Genomic DNA, 19778 nt, shown 5'->3' with positions numbered 1-19778 from the left:
GTACACCGCCAGATATAAGGTTCAAGATAGATACATTGCGTTGACTTCGTTTCGCTTCCATTCTTACTTTGTGAAATGGCTTCTGCATTACAATAGGGCAAGCCACATGAAATCCTTCAGCGAGACTGATTTTGAAAAATGTACGTCACTGGAGTAAGAAAGAAGCAGAAAAAGATTGTACTTCCGTGTTATCATATAAGAAAGGATGGACAATTGAATTTTTCATTTGTCCACACGGAGCGATGAGAGAATGAGCCCTTCCTTTTCTAGAAAGAATTCCGCTGCTCTCCAGGCATTCCATTTATTGTCTGTTAATATTTTATTTTTCTCTGCAGAGCACTTCTTTTATGAATCCACTTTGTTAAATACTTGTTACTGAGATTGAAAGCATTGAAGAAATAAAACAAGCTTGGAGTTTTGCTCGGAATATTTATGCGCAAAGAATAAATCACATATTTATTAATGATTACAAAGATATCTTCTGTCTTTTATTAAATAATTGTTAAATATTTTACTGTAAATAATGTAAATGTACGCAAACGGGTGCAATCTTTCCTTGCCTTATTTCATATAAGATGAATTCAAAACTTACAATTATTTAAAAAAGGATGGGATATAATAATTTTGAATTAATTTTTAAACGATTGAAGCAGAACTGCACTAACAATTTCGTAATAATGTGAATAAGGATTTTATTTCAATGCATCCAATTTTCCTTGAGAGCAGCGACATTATTATGATAATTTTCGGTTTCCACGAAGAAAAATATATAGGAAAATAAAGAAATAAAACAATTCGCAAAATAGTCGTAACGGTCGTAAAATAGTGAAAGTTGTATCCTCCTTTACCATCAAAGAAAACAGTTATAAATAATCTTTAATAATACATAAAAATTAAAATAGTTTTGTATATTTTGCTGTAAGAAATTATTAGGAAAACGCTTGCTATTCAGCAATTTCACAGGTCGTGGCTAAGAAACTTTTGCTCGAGGATTATGTCTAAAATAGTCTACGAAGGAAGGAAAAAGCAAGGCGGGAGAGAAGAGACCGGTAGGTGATCGCTCTTGCCAGCGGTATATTTAATGCCGCAGCCGGTGTAAATGCACATTTGCCTTGAACAGAAATCTTTCTGAACACAACCGCCCGAGGACATAGCTGCACTTGCTACACCAGCGGAGTGGTATTTTAAGCTACGTCGCGAAGAATAATGGCATCGTTAGAAGCTTACGAAAGGGAGAGAAAAAAGAGATACATTTTTTGTAGAAAAAAGTGAAGGGGATAATTTCAAGAAACATGATCGTAGCTCGCACCAAATGCACGCACGAGCGAAACACGAACGATGAGATCAATCAAATTGAACGGAAGCACGATTATCGTATCGCCGTAATAATTGAACCAATTAAATTCTTAGTGTAATAAATTTTGAACAAACATGTTCTGATACATTATCAAATATATCTCTCGATACATTATCGAAGTTATGAGAATATATCACGTTGATGGAATACGTCTTTTAAACCCTTTAAAAGAGAAGGTGAGAGTTTATTAAATCATTTAAATGTAAAATTAAAATTAAATATTATTTAGACTATTATCCATAGTTTTTTTTGCATTTTTTTTAGATAGAATTATGATTTTGATAATCTATGATTAACATGATAATTTAATTCTTTATACTGGCAATAATTGTTAGAAAAATATATATGTGACTTTATACTTTTTTTCATACAGGTCGCAAGGCAGGAAATAAAATCAACTTAGAGTTAGTGCTTGAAATATTTATGCGTAAGAAATAAATCACATATTTATTAACGATTAAAAAAATATCCTCTTCAATTTTTTGTATTAAATAGTTGTTAAATATTTATATAAAATGCTGATATTACTACGATCAGATATTATTACGTTTAAATGTATTTTGTCTGAAATATAATTTTTCTGGTTAACTGAATTACATTTTAAATTTTATTGAAAATTTTATACAACAAAAATGCATTAACCTACAGAAACCCTCCATTATTTCTGTTAATTTTAATCACCGATCTTTTTTCGTTTTGATACAATTTTTTAACAACATTTTAAGTATTTATTATTTTTTACAATAGTTTACTTTAAATTAAAATAAGGATTACAATATATAATGAAAGACGCAATCACTGAAAAAAGAAATGTTTAATTTTAAGATATTAAAATGTTTTGTTCTTATCTCCATTTGTTAAACATTTAAAAATGTTTTAGTTTTAAATTTTTGCAATAAATAAAACACTACGTGTTTGGATTGAAAACACTATGGATTTGTTTCTTTTTTTTTTTTGAACTAGTGTACACTTTTAGAACTTGACATGAGATTGGTATATGTTTAATATTTGGTGAAAGCGAGAAAGAAAGTTCTAGTGCAGTCTAATGCAGGAATAAAAAACAGAACATATGTATTTTAAATCCAAACATTTAATGATTTGTTTATGGAAAAAATTTATAAGACAAAACATATTTAACATATTGAAATATTTAAATATTGAAGACAAAACAAAATATTTTAATATTAAATATTTTAAAATTAAACAATATCTCTCTCTGTAGTCACTTCTTGTAACAGACCATCGTTAATTTTATTGCTTCGCAAATTTTTACTAATTCTGACTAAGTTTATTTGATTAATTCTGACATAGTTTATTTTAATTAATATATTAAATCTCTTATGAATTTTCTATTCTAGTGGAATTTTTCAATTAAGTACTGTATATTCAGTAAAATATAACAGATGACTTTTGAATATTAGCAACAATAGATTAACAATGTTTTGATGATTAAGCGTTTTATTTATATTAATTGATTTCATGGATTGATACCAAATTTTATTATATTTTACATACTGAAGAAGATCCAATACTGGAGTCGAAACGTCTATACCATATTTTTAAAAAATATACCATATTTTTAAAAAATATGCATTGGATTACACACGAAGAACTGATATTGGCTCACATTAGCATTTCCTTCTACATCTATTTATTCTTTAAAATTAAACTTCTTTTTCAAATGATATAATATAAAGTACAATTATAGAATCATGAAACATCATGAAATATCATGAATCACGAAATACAATGCAATGCGTATGTACATTACAATGCAATATATATATTTAAGATATATCATGTATTTAAGATATATATAATATTTAAGATATTATTTCTGAGTTACAAATGTTGAAATACTTACTAATGACAATTTAGTATTACAATTAATTACTATTTATTATTAAACTGCAATTGCAAATATTTATATATTATATTTTATTAAAATGCAAAGAAACGAAATAAAAAATAAGTTGTCAATTTTATCTCTCAATTATAGATTATATCTCTCAGAAGACAGCATGATTCGACTATTTTGCAAGTTTTTTAGAAATATGCAAAACGCGAAAATGTAAGTTAAGTAGAAAATAATCCGCAGCAATGTAAGTTAAGTAGAAAATAATCCGTAGTAAAATTCACACTATAAATGGAACAAAAAATTAAATAGACAATATTTATGATATTAATATTAGTATATAACTTTAATTGTACAATATATATTTATAAACAAATTAAATAATTGATCGCGAGTATAAAGTCTAATATTTGTTTTACCTTTAACGGTGATAGACTTTATAATTTTTTTAACATTCACGTTATTTTCTCTTTTACTAGAGAACAATCGGATTAACAATTTAATCAGATCAAGACGCCTGCACCAAATGTCATATCGCTCGGTTGTACCCAAAGACACAAAAAGAACCGATTTTCAGAGTGGAGAACGTGCTTACAATGTGCTCCGCTTCTGTCGAATCTATGGAACCAATCCGCCAAGGAAAGTTAAGCGTCGAACGCCAAGAGCTCCTTTACAGGAAAGATCCCGATCTTTCAAACTTCTGATAATGTTCATTTCGATAACGAGTCAATGTGATAGTTGCAATTTCCCCAAATTTTATATAAAGCATAAATATTATACTGTTTAAAAGAATGTTTCTATGACAATTTAATCGAGATTCGTCATTATTCTAATTCTTCTATTATTAGAATACACACACGCGCCTGCGCGCGCACACACGCACACATACATACATATCCACGATATATTTTTATTTAAAAAATATGAATAAGATGTTTTTTTGTAAAAGTAATGATTACAAGCAAGTACTTATATTTTAAATAAAATAATATAATACAAATACGTATATATATCTTTATAGCAGTTTATTATATATGGCATTTATTATACTTTATAAATTTCATAATTACATATATTACAATATATATATATATATAAATATTATATATATATATATATATATATATATATATAAAGAGAATGAGATTCACATTGAAGTGTAAAATACTTTAGTGTTCTCATTAAATATTAAAATTTGAAATAAAATAGAGTAATGTAAAAAATGTAAGAGAGAATTTTTTATAATTGCATATATTAAGTTTTACATTTGCACAATTTGTCATTTATAGCATAATCTATTTATACATTACTTTTATAGAAAAAAATGTGTTTCAATAAAATGGTGTGTGAAATTTTTATTACACAGTCGCTCACAATAGAGATTGTAGAGAGTTAGAAATATAACTCTCGAAACAAATAGGCGTGGTAAAAAATCAATTCACACGCTTAGATATATTCTTCTATTGTATTATATAATATATTGATTGTCAGTATGCTATTATATATTATTAATTTAACTCTGTTATTTATCCAATAGATTTATTAAAATAAGATAATAACTAAATTTATTATTTTAATAACAAATTTCTGTCAATTAATTTTTTTAACATATCTATATGTAATTATGAAACTGTAATTATTGAACGATTGCAATATTTTAAATTATGACCAATAAAGAAATTATCATAAAATAAATATTTAAAACAATAATGCTGTAATAACGATACTGATAAAATACTTGATTATAAAACAAAATTATTGGAAATATTTGTGTAATTTGGGAAATTACAATGTATTTTAACATAAAGATATATATTGTATATATAAATATACAATATATATCTTTATGTTAAAATACATTGTAATTTGAAATATATACTATATATATATATATATATATATATTTCTTATAATGTGGAAGAGCATGACATGGTTATCGACATTTATTGCAATGAGAACAGCCTGCCCTGAAAATAGTTTGAGACGGCGCGAACTTTATTGAAAGAATGTTATTTTCATGAGCCGAAAACTTTTCCGCATTCGGCTCTGTAGAGAAGTAGAATTTTAAATCATACTATTCTGGTGATAATTTGCGGGAGCTTCTTATTAAAGTATGCATCAAGAATTTAAGAAATTCGATCAATATAAGAATCGGATGAATTTTACATGAGACTTTCGGTAGAGATAAGTTATATGAAAGACAGTTTGTATGGAGGTGCGCTACCTTACATAACGGAGCTATCGTGGTGTGGTTTCAACAGAAGCACTCAATGAATTCTCTAGCACTACGGAGTTGAGCGTCGAAGCAGACGAGAGAACTTTTTCGTAACAAAGATAAGGTGATACTTTCGAGTACTTTTTCTACTTTATAAAAAACATTGGTTTTGCGTTGTTCACGAATTGCAGTCCATCGCATGGTAAATGCAATGGCAGAAATACTAATGAGAAGAATAAACGAACGATCTCACATTCAGATATTCTGACCATGAGCACTTACTCATGATAGGAATGTCTCACAAAAATATAACTCAACAACTTCTCTATAGAGACCATCATGGTAATCAAACGGCATTTTATAGTACATAAAAAATTGCATCGCTCTGGGAGTAATATTTCTTTATATTAGAAACACATGCGAGAAGCTAAAACGAAGATAAAACCTGTTTCGCCATGTCGCAGAGACAAACACTCTACTTTAAGTGACATTTCTTTTCATTCTTCTTAATTTTTCTTAATTTTTACTTACCAATTTTGATAAATTTTTTTCTATTCAAATTAATGTATACTTTAAATATATTCTACACAGTATACTAACATTTATTGCAACTTATACAATGAACAGAAATTTGCTTGAGATCAACATAATGGCGACCACGTGTCGTAGTGCAAAACGTTAAAACGGAACGTGTATGGTTTCCACGCAGTAATCCCGCGCATCTGCGATAGTCCGGGCTAAATTCCATCCTCTAAGTTTAAGGCTTACCTGAAGCCACAAATTTCTACTCGAGCGCCGATTGGAAGACCCTTAAGGCGCGTTAGAAGCGATACTACTGACTTCACGATCCGTTTCGATCTTAACCCGCGATTATGCTGCGCTACTTTATAGCTTGCATCTTTGGTCGAGATACCAGTTGACCAAAATTGCACCGACATTTGTAACCGATATATTTCGTACAAAATCATCGTTTATATACAGCTACACTTTAGTTACAATGACTCTTTCATATATCGTTTTACGAAAATACTATCTTATTTTAGTAAAATGAAGAATGATTATCTAGTTATATCAGAATAAAATGAAGAACGATTATCTAGTTATATCAGAATACGTTTAAGCTCTGGAATAAATAAATGTTTGACCGTGCAAAATATACTCGTCAATTTAAATTTAGATATTTGAAAAATAATTCATGAGATTCTAAAATTGTTACGTGAAACTTAATACTTGAGTTTTGCCATCTATTATTGTTAAATTCGTAGGTATTATGTATTATTTGATATAATATCAAATACATCTAATGTGATCAAATTATTAATCATTCAATTGCCATTGCTTTTACTCAATATATTGATAATTTAACTGAAACAATTTAAAGTTAAAAAATTAAACTCCAGAAATGTATTAAATGTGACTCAAATTTAGTATCTATTATTTGTTATTATTATTTATTATTTATTACTATTATTTATTATGCACTACGTGCATATATTAATATGGACGCTATTTACTTCGAACCTAAGCAATTAAATCACAAAAATAAATTGGTCATATGCGGTGATTTTTTTATAATCACATTGCATGTTTTATATTATTATAAAATAATAAATTTTGATATATAGAAGTTAAAAATAATAAAATGTTATTTAACATGGAGAATTGATTTAAATTTTATATTGTTTAATATGTATATCGTTAAAATTGGCACTTATCTTAACATAAAACTGTATATATAACTATTTAAAAATAATGAAATATAAAATGTGTGAAATATAAATATTTATTAATGTAATTTTTAATCAGAAATTTTCACCAATGTTGCGGGAATTGATATGACAGTCAACAAAGAGTAATATTTATAATAAAATTAGCAATACTGTTATGCGAATTAAAATAATTGTTTTCAAAATTCTGTATTGAAATAAATCTTTCAAAATGTATTAAATTAAAATTGCGAATTTACGAAGGTTCTTCCTTATTAATGAATAATTTGTGAAATCTAGTGTTCATTACTGAAAAGAGTAGTTTATGACATTAACAGTTCTGCGGTATATCAACGTAAAATATGCGCTTCCCAAATTTCCCATGCGACACACGAGTTTCTCATTACCAATAACGAAATTCGCGTGCCCGGTGCCGCTGGTAATCTGATGTCGGTGCTTACATATTAATGACATTTTCCTGAATTGAAACAAGAGAGAGAGAGAGAGAGAGAGAGAGAGAGAAAGAGTAAAAGAGAGATAGATACAGAGAGCTGGCGTAGAATACCTATGCTCATTCTCGCGTCTCTAAATTCCGTATAACGCGTTTCCGCTGCACGAATTTGTTGAAAATGATAATGGAAGCCGTACAAACCGTAGCTCCGTGCGCGAAGTTTCCACAGACACCAATAGTGGTAAAAATATCTGTTTCACAATAACGTTGTTGACGATCAAACGAAAATTTGGCACACGTTTTCAAAACCTCACATAAGCAGTTAACAAATATGTGACGCAAAAAAGTGGCAACAAAAAAAGAAAAATCCTTTGGACGAATATTTAACTAACATTATTTTGTACATATTGTATATATCATATATGTTTATCTATAATAATATCTACAGTGATTTTTTTATATTCAGGATTCTAGAAAAATAATCGCTATAAAAATATTTCCACAGTATCAATCAATTTACATGATAATATTACATTCAAAATTGATGTATAATAATTCATACTTTTGATCCCATTAATTGACTGAAAAAAATGTCGCGCTGCGGCATTGCGGAAATAACTTCAATAGAAGCGAAATCAATAACGAGCCGCTTATCATTTATCCATATTCATTATTAGCTAATACCGTCACCATCTACCAATCAACCTCGATAATTACCCGCCTAATTAGTGCGCTACCACACTTAAATGTCGCCACAAATTGCGCGATACATTTCCAATACATTAATAAGCAGATTTTGTTTATTACGTAGATTGGAAATTTTTATGAAACTTCAAAGTATCTTCTATAAAAGCTCATAAATTCTGCAATCGTGGCAATCTTTGATATCGTGGCGTACTTAATGACGAACGAAATAATTCTTTAGCCGCAAGATATAGCCGCATTATTATTACTGTAACTATTACTATCGATAATACATGGATGCGTTTTTATTAGCGTCATAAATGAGACACGCAGAAAATATCGATGTACGAATATCGTTCTCTACATTCCTTTTCTTCTATCTTTTGCAGTCATCATTATATTCCCCAAAGATCTATCTTCGAACGGAAGCTTGAAATAAAAGCTGCAAATAAAACAGCAACGCACTTGACGGCCGAGTCATCCCCTTTATATTGACCCCCGTATATCATGTCCGGTCGTGGAAAAATGATGAATGCTCTCGGGTAACATGATCACGCTCGTACGCACACGTACCCAACATTCAATTGCTTTTTTCATAAACCCGCGCGGAAAGTATTCGCCCTCCCTCTCTCTCTCTCCATTTACATTTATCGAACCACATCGATCCGAATTCACCCGCCGGCATTTGTTCCGTATCTATTTACCTAGCCCCCGGAATTTTCCAGTGCTACATACACAACGTCCGCCATTACAACGGACATGGAAATTAAATGAATGGAGTCTGTCACTAAACATGATATCTCTGTACAAAATTGCTTATACTGCGCGTCCTCGTGATAAAAAGGAAAAAAAATAGACAGAAACATTAATTTATTACTCGCGAATATTACCTAGCGTTATATTTGACACGTTAATTGCAAATGTCCCCGTGGAACGATATATATATTGAATAATTTTCACCTTAACTCCATACGCAACTTCGCAATTGATAATATTACGCACACAGCTGGGCGAACTCCGTAACGTACGAGCGTTCGGTAACAGGCATTAAATTGCTCGCTGAAGTTGTCTAACGATCTGAACCATCGTTCAGCAAGACCGGTGGCACTAACAACGCATTATTGAACGCCATGAATATATTTCGAATAAAATCGCACGCAGAGAGTCTCGATGTTTACGGGAACGAGCTGTAAACGCGTGCGCATTCGATAAAAATGGCAAAATCCCGGTCGCTGCGTTACGAACGAGCGTTTGGCCGATCCGCTCCGGGATTATCATCGATTCTCTGACATCCCCTGCAAACGTTGGCCGTACCTTGTTTATGTGTAACGTTATATCGGCTGTTCGCGCGCGAGTTTCATTTGTATTTTATGTCCGGATCGCGACCCGTCGCTGCAGCGCGGAGGCGCGAAGCTCTTCGCCCGCGATCGGAGTAATAGCCAATAAAGCCCGTTATTTTGCAATCAACACGGACATCGCGAGAGAAATGCTTGTTTTCTTTTATGCCGAGTTTGTTAGGCGAAGCGAGCGCAGGTTTTGCAAACGCTTATTGGGAATATAATAATTAAGCTGCGATAATTGTGTACGTCGATACGACATCGTAGGTTATTGTAAGCAGTGCAAACAAAATTGGCGAAAGATAATGTGTTTTCTTTTCTTTTTTAAACAAAACCTTTTTTTTATACGGTTCTAATGCTTTATGCATGATTTAAACAGTATTATAAAAAACGTGTTTAAAACATGTTAAATATATCGATTAAACATGTTTTAAACTTTAATTAGTTCGAAACATTTTTAAAACAAGATTTTTACCGATCAAATTTTGAGCACAACATAGGTCGTAATATGTTAATAATAAAGGAACGTGGAAATTTGTATGCAAATTTGTTATGTCCGGTTAAGTTAGCATTAATAAAATATATAAGTATTAATTTATTACTTTCTGATAGTATTAAATTTATAACATTGGGTTTATTTTTTTTTATTTCGAAATGTTTCTTAAAAATATTTTACATTTCATTTTTTCATTATATATTACACATTAAATATGATTTTATTACAATAATATTAAATGGATTATTTCTTATTATTTTTTTTATATCTCTTTTATTTCAAGATAAAAATATAATTTAATAATTATAATAATTCATACGTATAAATAATTGCATTTTATCAAATTTTATATAATTACTGAACAAATTTCAAATTACATTTTAAGTTGCGTGTATCATCGCGTTAACTGTTTACCTACAAAATAAAATTCGCGAATTTTGATAATTGATTTTATGGAAGTGAAGTAACTGCGTGTGACATTCCGCATTTTGATATCTCTTGCAACTGTCATTTAACCAAGTTAATATGTAGCCGAAACAAAAGTTTAGAAAAAGAGCTTATAATAGTCAAATTTTAAATAAATTTACATATAATAAAAAAATAAATACAATATACAAAAATTTATAATATGAAATATATAAAAAAATAAATTATATAAAAAAAATTTCTAAGAGATATATTATATATTAAAATACATTGGCTTTGTTATTAATCTCCGATATATTATAAACTTAACAGTTAAATTATCAAAGAGTAATAAATTGATATTTATTATTAATGCTATATATATTAGGTGTTGGAATTAATTCGTAGCGTTTTACAAGAGATGGGAAGTACTTTCATTAATGTATTTTTTAATGCTCATGTGAAATAAATAACATTCTTTCATTAAAAACGCTACGAATTAATTCCAACACCTAATAATATTTGAGTGACTAAATACAATGTTGAATATAAAATTATTAAATTTTGTTGAATAAAATAAATATTTGAAAAGAATATGAAGAATAATATCGCTCTCTTACTTCAAAAGTGACACAATTCAAAAAACGTGATTTTTTAGTTATTGAATGAGTTAATCCTTCGATGCCACTCTATATCGTTTTGTCACGTATCTACTACATTGGATATTGTAAAATATCATATAAAAATGAACATTTATGTCAAATTGTTTTCGATTTAACTTCCAGACATTCAAGGAATATAATAATAACATAAATATACATGTGTATCTTCATTAAGAAAAAAGTTATAACGTAGTAAAAAAAACGTGAATGTGCCACACTAAGGTACAATTTTCCATTTTCTGATTAATTTGTAGTACAACTTAATCCGATGATAATGAAAAAAAATTGCTTTTTTCTTGTTATATGAATCATTAAACTAACGGTTTTATAATGAATAACTTTAAATTAACTTATAGATGATTTATTTTAATTTAAAACTCTCTTTATCCTTATCTCTTTTTCGATTTTAAAATGAAATAGAGCAAGTTTTAAGTTTCGCTTAAAATCAAAGTAATGTTGGTGCAACCGGGTCTTATTAGTTTAGTGATTAATCATAGCTAGAAAAACACAATTTTTATATTATCATTAGGTCAAATAAAGTTAAGTTTAAATCATAAATTAATCAAAAAAATGAAAAATCGGGCCTAAGAATAGCATTATTAAACAGGATTAATTAATCGCGAATTAATTAAGTAAACACTATCAATCATCGAAAATGAACTAATAAAACTTCATTAAAAAATCATTAAATATATCACAACTTAAAAAGAGTGATACACGAAAAAAATGTTTCGATTGCAACAATCGGAAATAATAATAATTTTCGCCCATCAATACATTGTGATAACTGTAAAATGGACATATTTTAATATTCTTCATAGTCATAGCCGTTAAGATATGCCAATCTTATACAATTGTACTATATAGTTCTTATAATCAAAAAATATATATTGATGGGCGAATTTTGGTTGTAATAATCGTAACCATTTTTTCCATGCAAATTAAAATAACAATAATGACATCATTGATTACATTAAGAATATATTCTTTCCATGGTATTTAATTAATCAATTTAATTTTTTATCAAGTCAAAAATGTTTTTTTCTTTTCTAATTGTAAGAAACTTATATTATAATTTCTTAAGTTGTGTAAGAGAGTGATATGTATTATAAAAAATATTTGAGTATATTATATATCTTGCGGATAATTTATTACCATATATAAACAACTCATTTTAACATAATTTTATTTAGATATAGATATATACAGAAAAACAAGTCATCAAGAAGATAAACTTTACAGATATGAATAAAAATATGATTCTTTTTGTGACATTAATTAAAGAGAAAATTTTTTGATAAAATTAATATTGTGGAAGTTCTTCTCTGAAGAAAGTCAAAGAAACGAAGGCAGAAGAAATGTCATTATTTTTATGGCAGATTAACTTCGTCGATATATGAATCAATTAGTTATTTGCCTGCACTTAGACGCAATATCTTTTTTACGTATATTTATATGTAAAAAAAGTCCGCGCTTTTTTACAGACAATAAATTGTAACAGTATCGAGAGCATTCTGCGAAACGAGATGTAGCAGCATTTGCATGTTATCTCCTACTCTTTCGGGAAATTACGCTCCCGTTACGCTCTCAAAAAGCAGAGGATCGAGCGTACAATGGTGTTATCTGGTGCGCAGCTTAATGCGGCACTCCGTGCCTCGGAATTATTTATTGCACTTAATCACCGATCTGCGGCACTTGGTAGTAGTTAACCCATATTTCCCCTAGCTTAATAGCGAAAATAAACAGTATTCGCAGCCCGCCGAACATCTCCCGGAGCAAATGTCTCGCGGGCATCGTGTGGCATATGCGAAACGTCTAATCGTGACGTTCCGCCGTTTGCACGTTACGCCCAGCTATTCCGTGAAGATGCATTTCCATTTGCTCGCTCATGCAATTCCACATCAGAAGTGCCGGCGTTGCTTGAGCGATGATTCGGCGTTATGCTAAGTAATGTAAGCGCCATAAACCTAAGATATAGCGATGAAACTTCGAAAGACTTAAAAATTAGAAGCATTTACCCCGATTCGAATGACTAAGTAGTAGCAGATTGTTCAGTAAGTTACTCCAGATTTATATCGCGACGCTGCATTTAATATCCGCGTAAATCTCCATCTGATTAGCGGAGTGCGAGATAAAGTGCGTTGCTAACTTAATCGCTGCGCAGTCGGCTGCGCCGACGATCGTCCACTGGCAACATTATGAAACCATTTAAGGTTTCGTACGGGAAAGCATTATGTTTCCGCGTTTCGCGAAAGCACATCCTATGCAGCGCACGTTTCATGCATTTTTATCCCATTTCAAGAAGTGCTACGTCACATGCGGTATGCATCTACGTTATGTAAACGTTCCTACGTCTCTCTCTCTCTCTCTCCTGGTCTCGCACTAGATTATTTATTATACTAATTACGGAATTGCGGCCGCGCCAGAGTTCTACTTCCGGGCTAGCTTGACGGCGTGAATAAAGTTTACGCTGGGAATAAGTTGCACCGCAAACACGCGCCCTTTACGGGGCGCTCGGCAAAGTTTATCGAAAGCATTTAGCCCAATACTAACACGTACATTGAATTAATTTAACTCGCGCTCGATACCGCGCTTCCTTCTTTGTAATTGGTTTCTCGAGGGGTGGACAAAGGGAATCGTGCACGAAGATCTCCTTCCTTTGGACGGTAATAGAGGCGCCGACTGCCTTTTCGCTTTGATCGCTCCGCTGGAATAGGATTCGGAGCAGCTCAGAATCGGCGGAAAGACCGGCAACGAGAGTACTCGATGACCGCAAGATCCTCGAGTGGAAATTACCAAAAGACAACCGTATTTCAACGCCGGGGTCTCGAAACACTTTGCGACTACAGAATTCTGAATGCGAATAAAGTGTTTTCCGATCGCAACAATCATTTGCGAGCTCGTCTTTTTCTTTCTCTTTCTCTATCTTTCGTCTCATTATTTCGTATGGGAAAACGAACGAGCGAGATTCGAGAAAAATTGTTAAAATCAACTTGCACCACAATCAAGATGTAACTTGCTGTACGATCGCCTTCTTTCGCTGCTTTTTATTATCTATAGCATATATAATTTTCATCAGCATTCGTTGCTACAGAGAGTGCGTAATCCTCACGAAATAATGTAACAAATATACAAATATAATACTGTCACGCCTAAATTCCGTCGCATCTATTACTAATGTTGAAACAATCGCGCTAATAGAGTTTACATCGAAAATTGCATGTATTATACTACATTGGCGTGTTGTTTGATCAAACACTTTAGCAAACGTTGACGAGATACAATCAATTATGTTAATTGAGTTAATTATGTACGATGATAGATTTGTCATATTGCATAAGTAGATCACAATGTTTATGTTAATATTTTCAGTCAATTTCTACATAATAATAATGTATTATATGTCATTGTATTAAACAGATAAATAATCATTTTCGTTTCCCCCTTAAGATTAATAACAAAATCGTTTTTTAAAGACAAACTTCGATTATTCTATTATATTTCCATTATCCTATTATTGATGAACTCCTATCCTATCCTATAATTGTCGATCTATTGTAAGTCAATTTATTTTTTGCATGAATTGATGACATTGCAGTTTGAAAACTTCTTTCTGAAAGAACAGAAATGCTCAGAAAGCAAAATATCTTTCCTCGTGAAATGGAAAAAGGAATGGAAATAGGATTGGGATAGGCTTAATCTTAGGAAAAATGTCTCCCCAAGAATAAAGCCCTTGTGCTTTCAGTATCTTAGCGAATAATAAAACACAACTGAATAAAAATATTAGTCCTATCTCAGCGATAACAAATAATTTCTGTGAAATTGAAAAATTATTATCACGTTTTTATGCTTTTATCTCTATGCATTTAACTAGATAAGAGATACATTGTCACTAAAATTATATTACTAAATTATTAATAACTCTGAATACCATAATCTTTTACAATATAAATAATTTCTTTACAATAAAAAATGTGTAAATTATATAAATTATTAAATTAAGTATTATATTATAAATAAGTATTATAACATCGTTTTCTTATTTCTAAAATGAAACAGTTCAAAAAACATAATTTTCGAGTTATTTTATAAATGAGTTAAATAAACATTATCTATCAATCATTAAAAACAACCTAACTTAACTAAATAAAAAATCGTCTTAATTGTGACAATTAAAAAAGAATAGGATAGTTTAAAAAAAAATTATCAAAGTCATCACAACTAAAAAATAGGTTTTGGTTAAGGATTGTGAAAAATGATTGGCAAGTATGATATTTGACATGTTAACAATATATTCTTTTGGCCGATATTACATGTATTTAATTAGTTCATCATTTTTTATCAAATTAAAAAATAATTTTTTCTTTTAAGGAAACTTAATTTTTTTAGTTGTCTCACTTTTGAAGTAAGGAAACAACATATTTCTTAAAATGGACCAAAATATAAATAAAACATACTTAATCCCCTGCTGATCTGTTTAAAACTGTACATACATATCCTTTAGATCAACATGATTAAAATCTATAAAAAATAAAATATTTTCATAAAAAATCATACATCAACAGACGGAGTCATCAAATACTAGAGAAAAAAGTTTTTAAATAATATACGAGTAAGAAAATAAATTACATTTTAGATCAAATAAATTCGAATAGAGGTCTTAAAGTTGTAATTTAGTATTATCCATAAAACATACTTAAAGTTTTCTAACTAGATATTTCTCATCACTTAGAAAGTCGACTTACTAGTACATAATAGATTTACAATCGCAAATCGATAGAACATTAAATCACGTCGCGAAGTTTTGATTCGCGACGTGAAAAATTTACCTGGATTATTTATGACTGACCCACTTTCTGACCAGCGTTTAATCCTAAAATCACATTCGGAGATAGCGTGCATCAATCAAATGCGTCGCGACGATTGGCCATGTGTAAATGCATTGCTGAAATAATACATGAAATGTATATACTGTGTGCACTTTGCGAATTCTAATCACGACTTATATATTATGATTCAATGTTAATAAATATTCTTCGCACATACAAGTATAAAGACGCGTTATTATATGCGCATTGATTGAACGTCTTTCATAGCGAGATGTTTTTTTATTGTTTGCAGGTGCAACAGGTTTGAAAGATTTGACGATAAACGTTCCGAAAATGGTGAGATCAGGTGAATCCGTAACATTGTCATGCCATTACGATCTGGAAGGCTTAGCATTGTACACTATACAATGGTTTTTCAATGATCGAGAATTTTATCGCTTCATACCAGACCGTAAACCACCACCACCCTACAGCATTTTCGACGTGGATGGTATACAAGTTAATGTAAGTAATTTATCCATAAATAAGTACAAATATGTACAAATTCCTATCACTTATGAGAAGTCGATTAGTCAAAATATTAATTTACAATCGTTGATCGATAGAACGTTAAATCACGCAAAAAATAAATGTTGCATAAGAAACTTTAACATAAAAAATTTACTTATTCTTTGGCTGAATAAAATTTTTTGAAATATGAAATTCATTAAAAGTTTTAATTATTCATGAATAAAATTTACAAAAAGAAATTATATTAAAAAAATTTATTTTATCTTTTTTTAAAAAATAAAAATCCTAAATTTTCATTTTTTTGTTTTCAATTATGCATAAAAAATTAGAAAATTAGTCTTATAATATACAGACATCTTGTACATTTGTTACATTTTCGTAGTATAAGAAATTCACAATGTTTTTTATTCTTCATAAACATTCTTGATAGAGATTTTTATACCATTTTCATTTAATCAATCTTTAATTAGACTTAAATTTTAATAAAATCTTAAACTTTTTTATTATGAAAATGTCTAATGTCAAAAATTAAAATATGAAGAAAAATATAATCACATTCACATATAATTATGGAAAAAAATCAAATTGTAATTGTTCAAATGATCAGTAAGTAAGAGAATTCTCTGAAATATTTTAATTCTCTGAAATATCTTTGCTGCATGTGTATGTGTATATTTTAAGTATAAACAGTGCCTCTTTTAAAGTAATAACTGAGTCACCGACTAGATTTAGCTTTATTACATTCAACTTCTCAATTAACTTGCAATAAAAATCTTATCTCTTTAATAACACTTTCGTGAAAGTTTATTATACTAATCTCGGTAATACCATGGTCCTCATTATACGGATGGAGTTTCCCCGATAAATCAGTCCTTAATCCATGAAAAAGATTCTACGCGGTACCAGAATAAATAAGCTTAAAGTTTCAAGTTTCGCAGTTAACAATTTTATATTGTGTCATGGAATTTAATCATCGACATTCAAGTTTTCAGCAAAAACAATATGCGCGCAACTTAGATAATATGAAGAAACTTGAAATTTGATTGGTAAATGTCTTAAATCACTTTAAATTAATACTTTAAGTCGCAACATACTGCATTGTTGTACAATGTGTATCATAAATTCCTCAAGAGATGCGCATATCGATGGAACGTAGATCCATTTATCAAACGCGCTCTCTCTTTCGAAGAGCCGTTGAGATAAGAACTAAAGCCGGCCCGATTTTTGCGCTCGCGAGTAAACGACGAGCTATCTTTTTGCGACTCACGCTCGATCCGATCGTAATCTATTTTTCTACGGAAAACACAGCCTGCAAGTAGATTCGATAAGAGAGAAGATCTAGTCGCATTCTCTCGCCGAGGGCGAAACTTCTTGCCGCTCCCTGGACAACCGATCTTCTTTTCCTCCCCCAACCGCCCTTTCTAATCTCTCATGCATCGTGGTACCTCCATTTTTCCGCCGATATGGTCACGACGAAGGCAAAAGTTTCTGTTGCGGGTGTAGGGTGAGGAAAAGAATCGATAGACTGATTTATGGCATGTACTACGACCGCGACACGGCTTGAACCTGGGTCAAGCGAGTTCCGTGTTTTACGGACGTCGATTCAACGTCGCCGCAATCGCGTCGCGAATCTACCCCTTCACATCCCTTTTTCTCGCGTTCTCTTAAGGTGTGGCTCTCCTTAAATTTTCCGACGCTCGAGAAAATGGAATCCCCCTTTCCGCAAGAGAGAGCACTCGGCGCGAAAGCAATATCCTGTAGGTTTGTATAACGACCTCGCAAACGCGCTCACGCGTCGAAGAAAAATGTTAGAGATTAATCCTACGTACATAGTTGCGCTTATTGAGTATATATGAGAAGCACAAATAATTTCTGCCATTCTAATACACTTACATTTTACATTAATTTAATAAATATGAGATGGCTTAAATCTAGAGTCTATGTAATAATAACGATCAAGAATCTAATATGCGTATTATAGTTTGACAAAGCCATCTAGATTTTTACTGCATGGAAAGAACGATTTTGTTGAAATGCTTGAAAATTTAGTTATTATAGATACAATTCCGAAAATATTTTTGGGCCATAAAAATAATTATGTAAAACGCCCAAATTGATAGAACATCCAATATTTTTTGCAACATTCATCATGTTTGAAATTCCTACATAATTATTTTGATGATCCAGCAAAATTATTTTCAGATCAATACTTCAGCAAAATTATTCTTTTATTTAAAATTGATTATTATTTTATTAATTTTAATATTACTAACAATTTATTTTGTTTACTAATTTTAAACTTTAGCGCATTTTTCATAATATTAACAATGTTAATAAAAAGTTAAACATTAATCAATACTCGAGAGATAAATAGAAAATGTGTTATCTATTTTCTTCTTATAAATTTTATAATTTGCTTGATGATTTAGCTAATAAATATCTTGGATAAAACACCACATGCACAAGGAAGACGTATATTTTGTAGCGTGTACATTTAATAGCGTCCTGCGCTGGTTTCCTTTTTACTTTCTATTCTGTTATACCTTTTGTCCGACGACTCAAAGGGAACATACCGAAGTCCTGCAGGAAAATACTCTCGTGGGATTGTCGTGCTTTACTGATAATTACCGCAAAGGACAGTTGTACAGGCCGCGAAGAACTTGTGGAACAGAACTTTAAATAGAAGAAAAACGTAACTCAAAGAAAAAGATGTGGTTAAAAAAATAATACAGCAGATGATCCTGGCTAAAAAAAAAAATGAAGAGAAAAATCGGAACAACCGGTACAACATTGTGGAGAGCAAGGAATATAATGCACGAAAAAAGACTAAATGAATTATTGAGAATTATGAGAGTAAGCGAGGAAAGACAAGAGAGGAGTAATCAAGAAGACAAGAAATAACGTGGAAAAGCGAGATGGAATTCGCTTAAAAAGTGTCAGATGCCTTTTGAAGTTGTGAGTATTTCTCTCTTGAAAAAAAAAGTACGGATGATGAGAAGAGGAATGATATGGAAAGAGAAACTTATCGAAAGAAGCTGTGACAAAGTGACACTGACGTTATAGATACAGGGACTTTCATCTGAAGCAAGACTAGTCTTTCCGATTTCTTCCTTCAAATGTGACAGTAAAAATTCAATTTTTCCAACTGGAATTTTGTATGAATTTGGAATTATTTTACAAGATTTTCACTTTATGTGCTTCACAACACACTTACAAAAGCGAGTAAAATATAACTTTTGATATTAATCTCCGTTACATTTTGAGAACATCC

The 19778-nt window shown here is 30.5% G+C and overlaps 2 protein-coding genes across 2 annotated transcripts in view; one reads left to right on the top strand and one right to left on the bottom strand.

Annotated features, from left to right (window-relative positions):
* Window positions 1-19778, bottom strand: part of kl-3 (dynein heavy chain 8, axonemal kl-3) — a 286847-nt gene that overhangs the window by 73945 nt on the left and 193124 nt on the right.
* Window positions 1-19778, top strand: part of LOC105145948 (beaten path VI) — a 116216-nt gene that overhangs the window by 55993 nt on the left and 40445 nt on the right. Inside the window, exon 2 of the mRNA XM_011055868.2 lies at window positions 16290-16501. Within this exon, the coding sequence (XP_011054170.1) occupies window positions 16290-16501 (212 nt within the window). The remainder of the gene's footprint in view (window positions 1-16289; window positions 16502-19778) is intronic.

Source organism: Acromyrmex echinatior, chromosome 1 (assembly GCF_024713525.1).
Source record: "Acromyrmex echinatior isolate Ae372 chromosome 1, ASM2471352v2, whole genome shotgun sequence".
In the NCBI taxonomy this organism is placed as follows: domain Eukaryota; kingdom Metazoa; phylum Arthropoda; class Insecta; order Hymenoptera; family Formicidae; genus Acromyrmex; species Acromyrmex echinatior.
The sequence above is the reverse complement of the archived record's forward strand: the minus strand, read 5'-3'. Positions and strand labels throughout refer to the sequence as shown.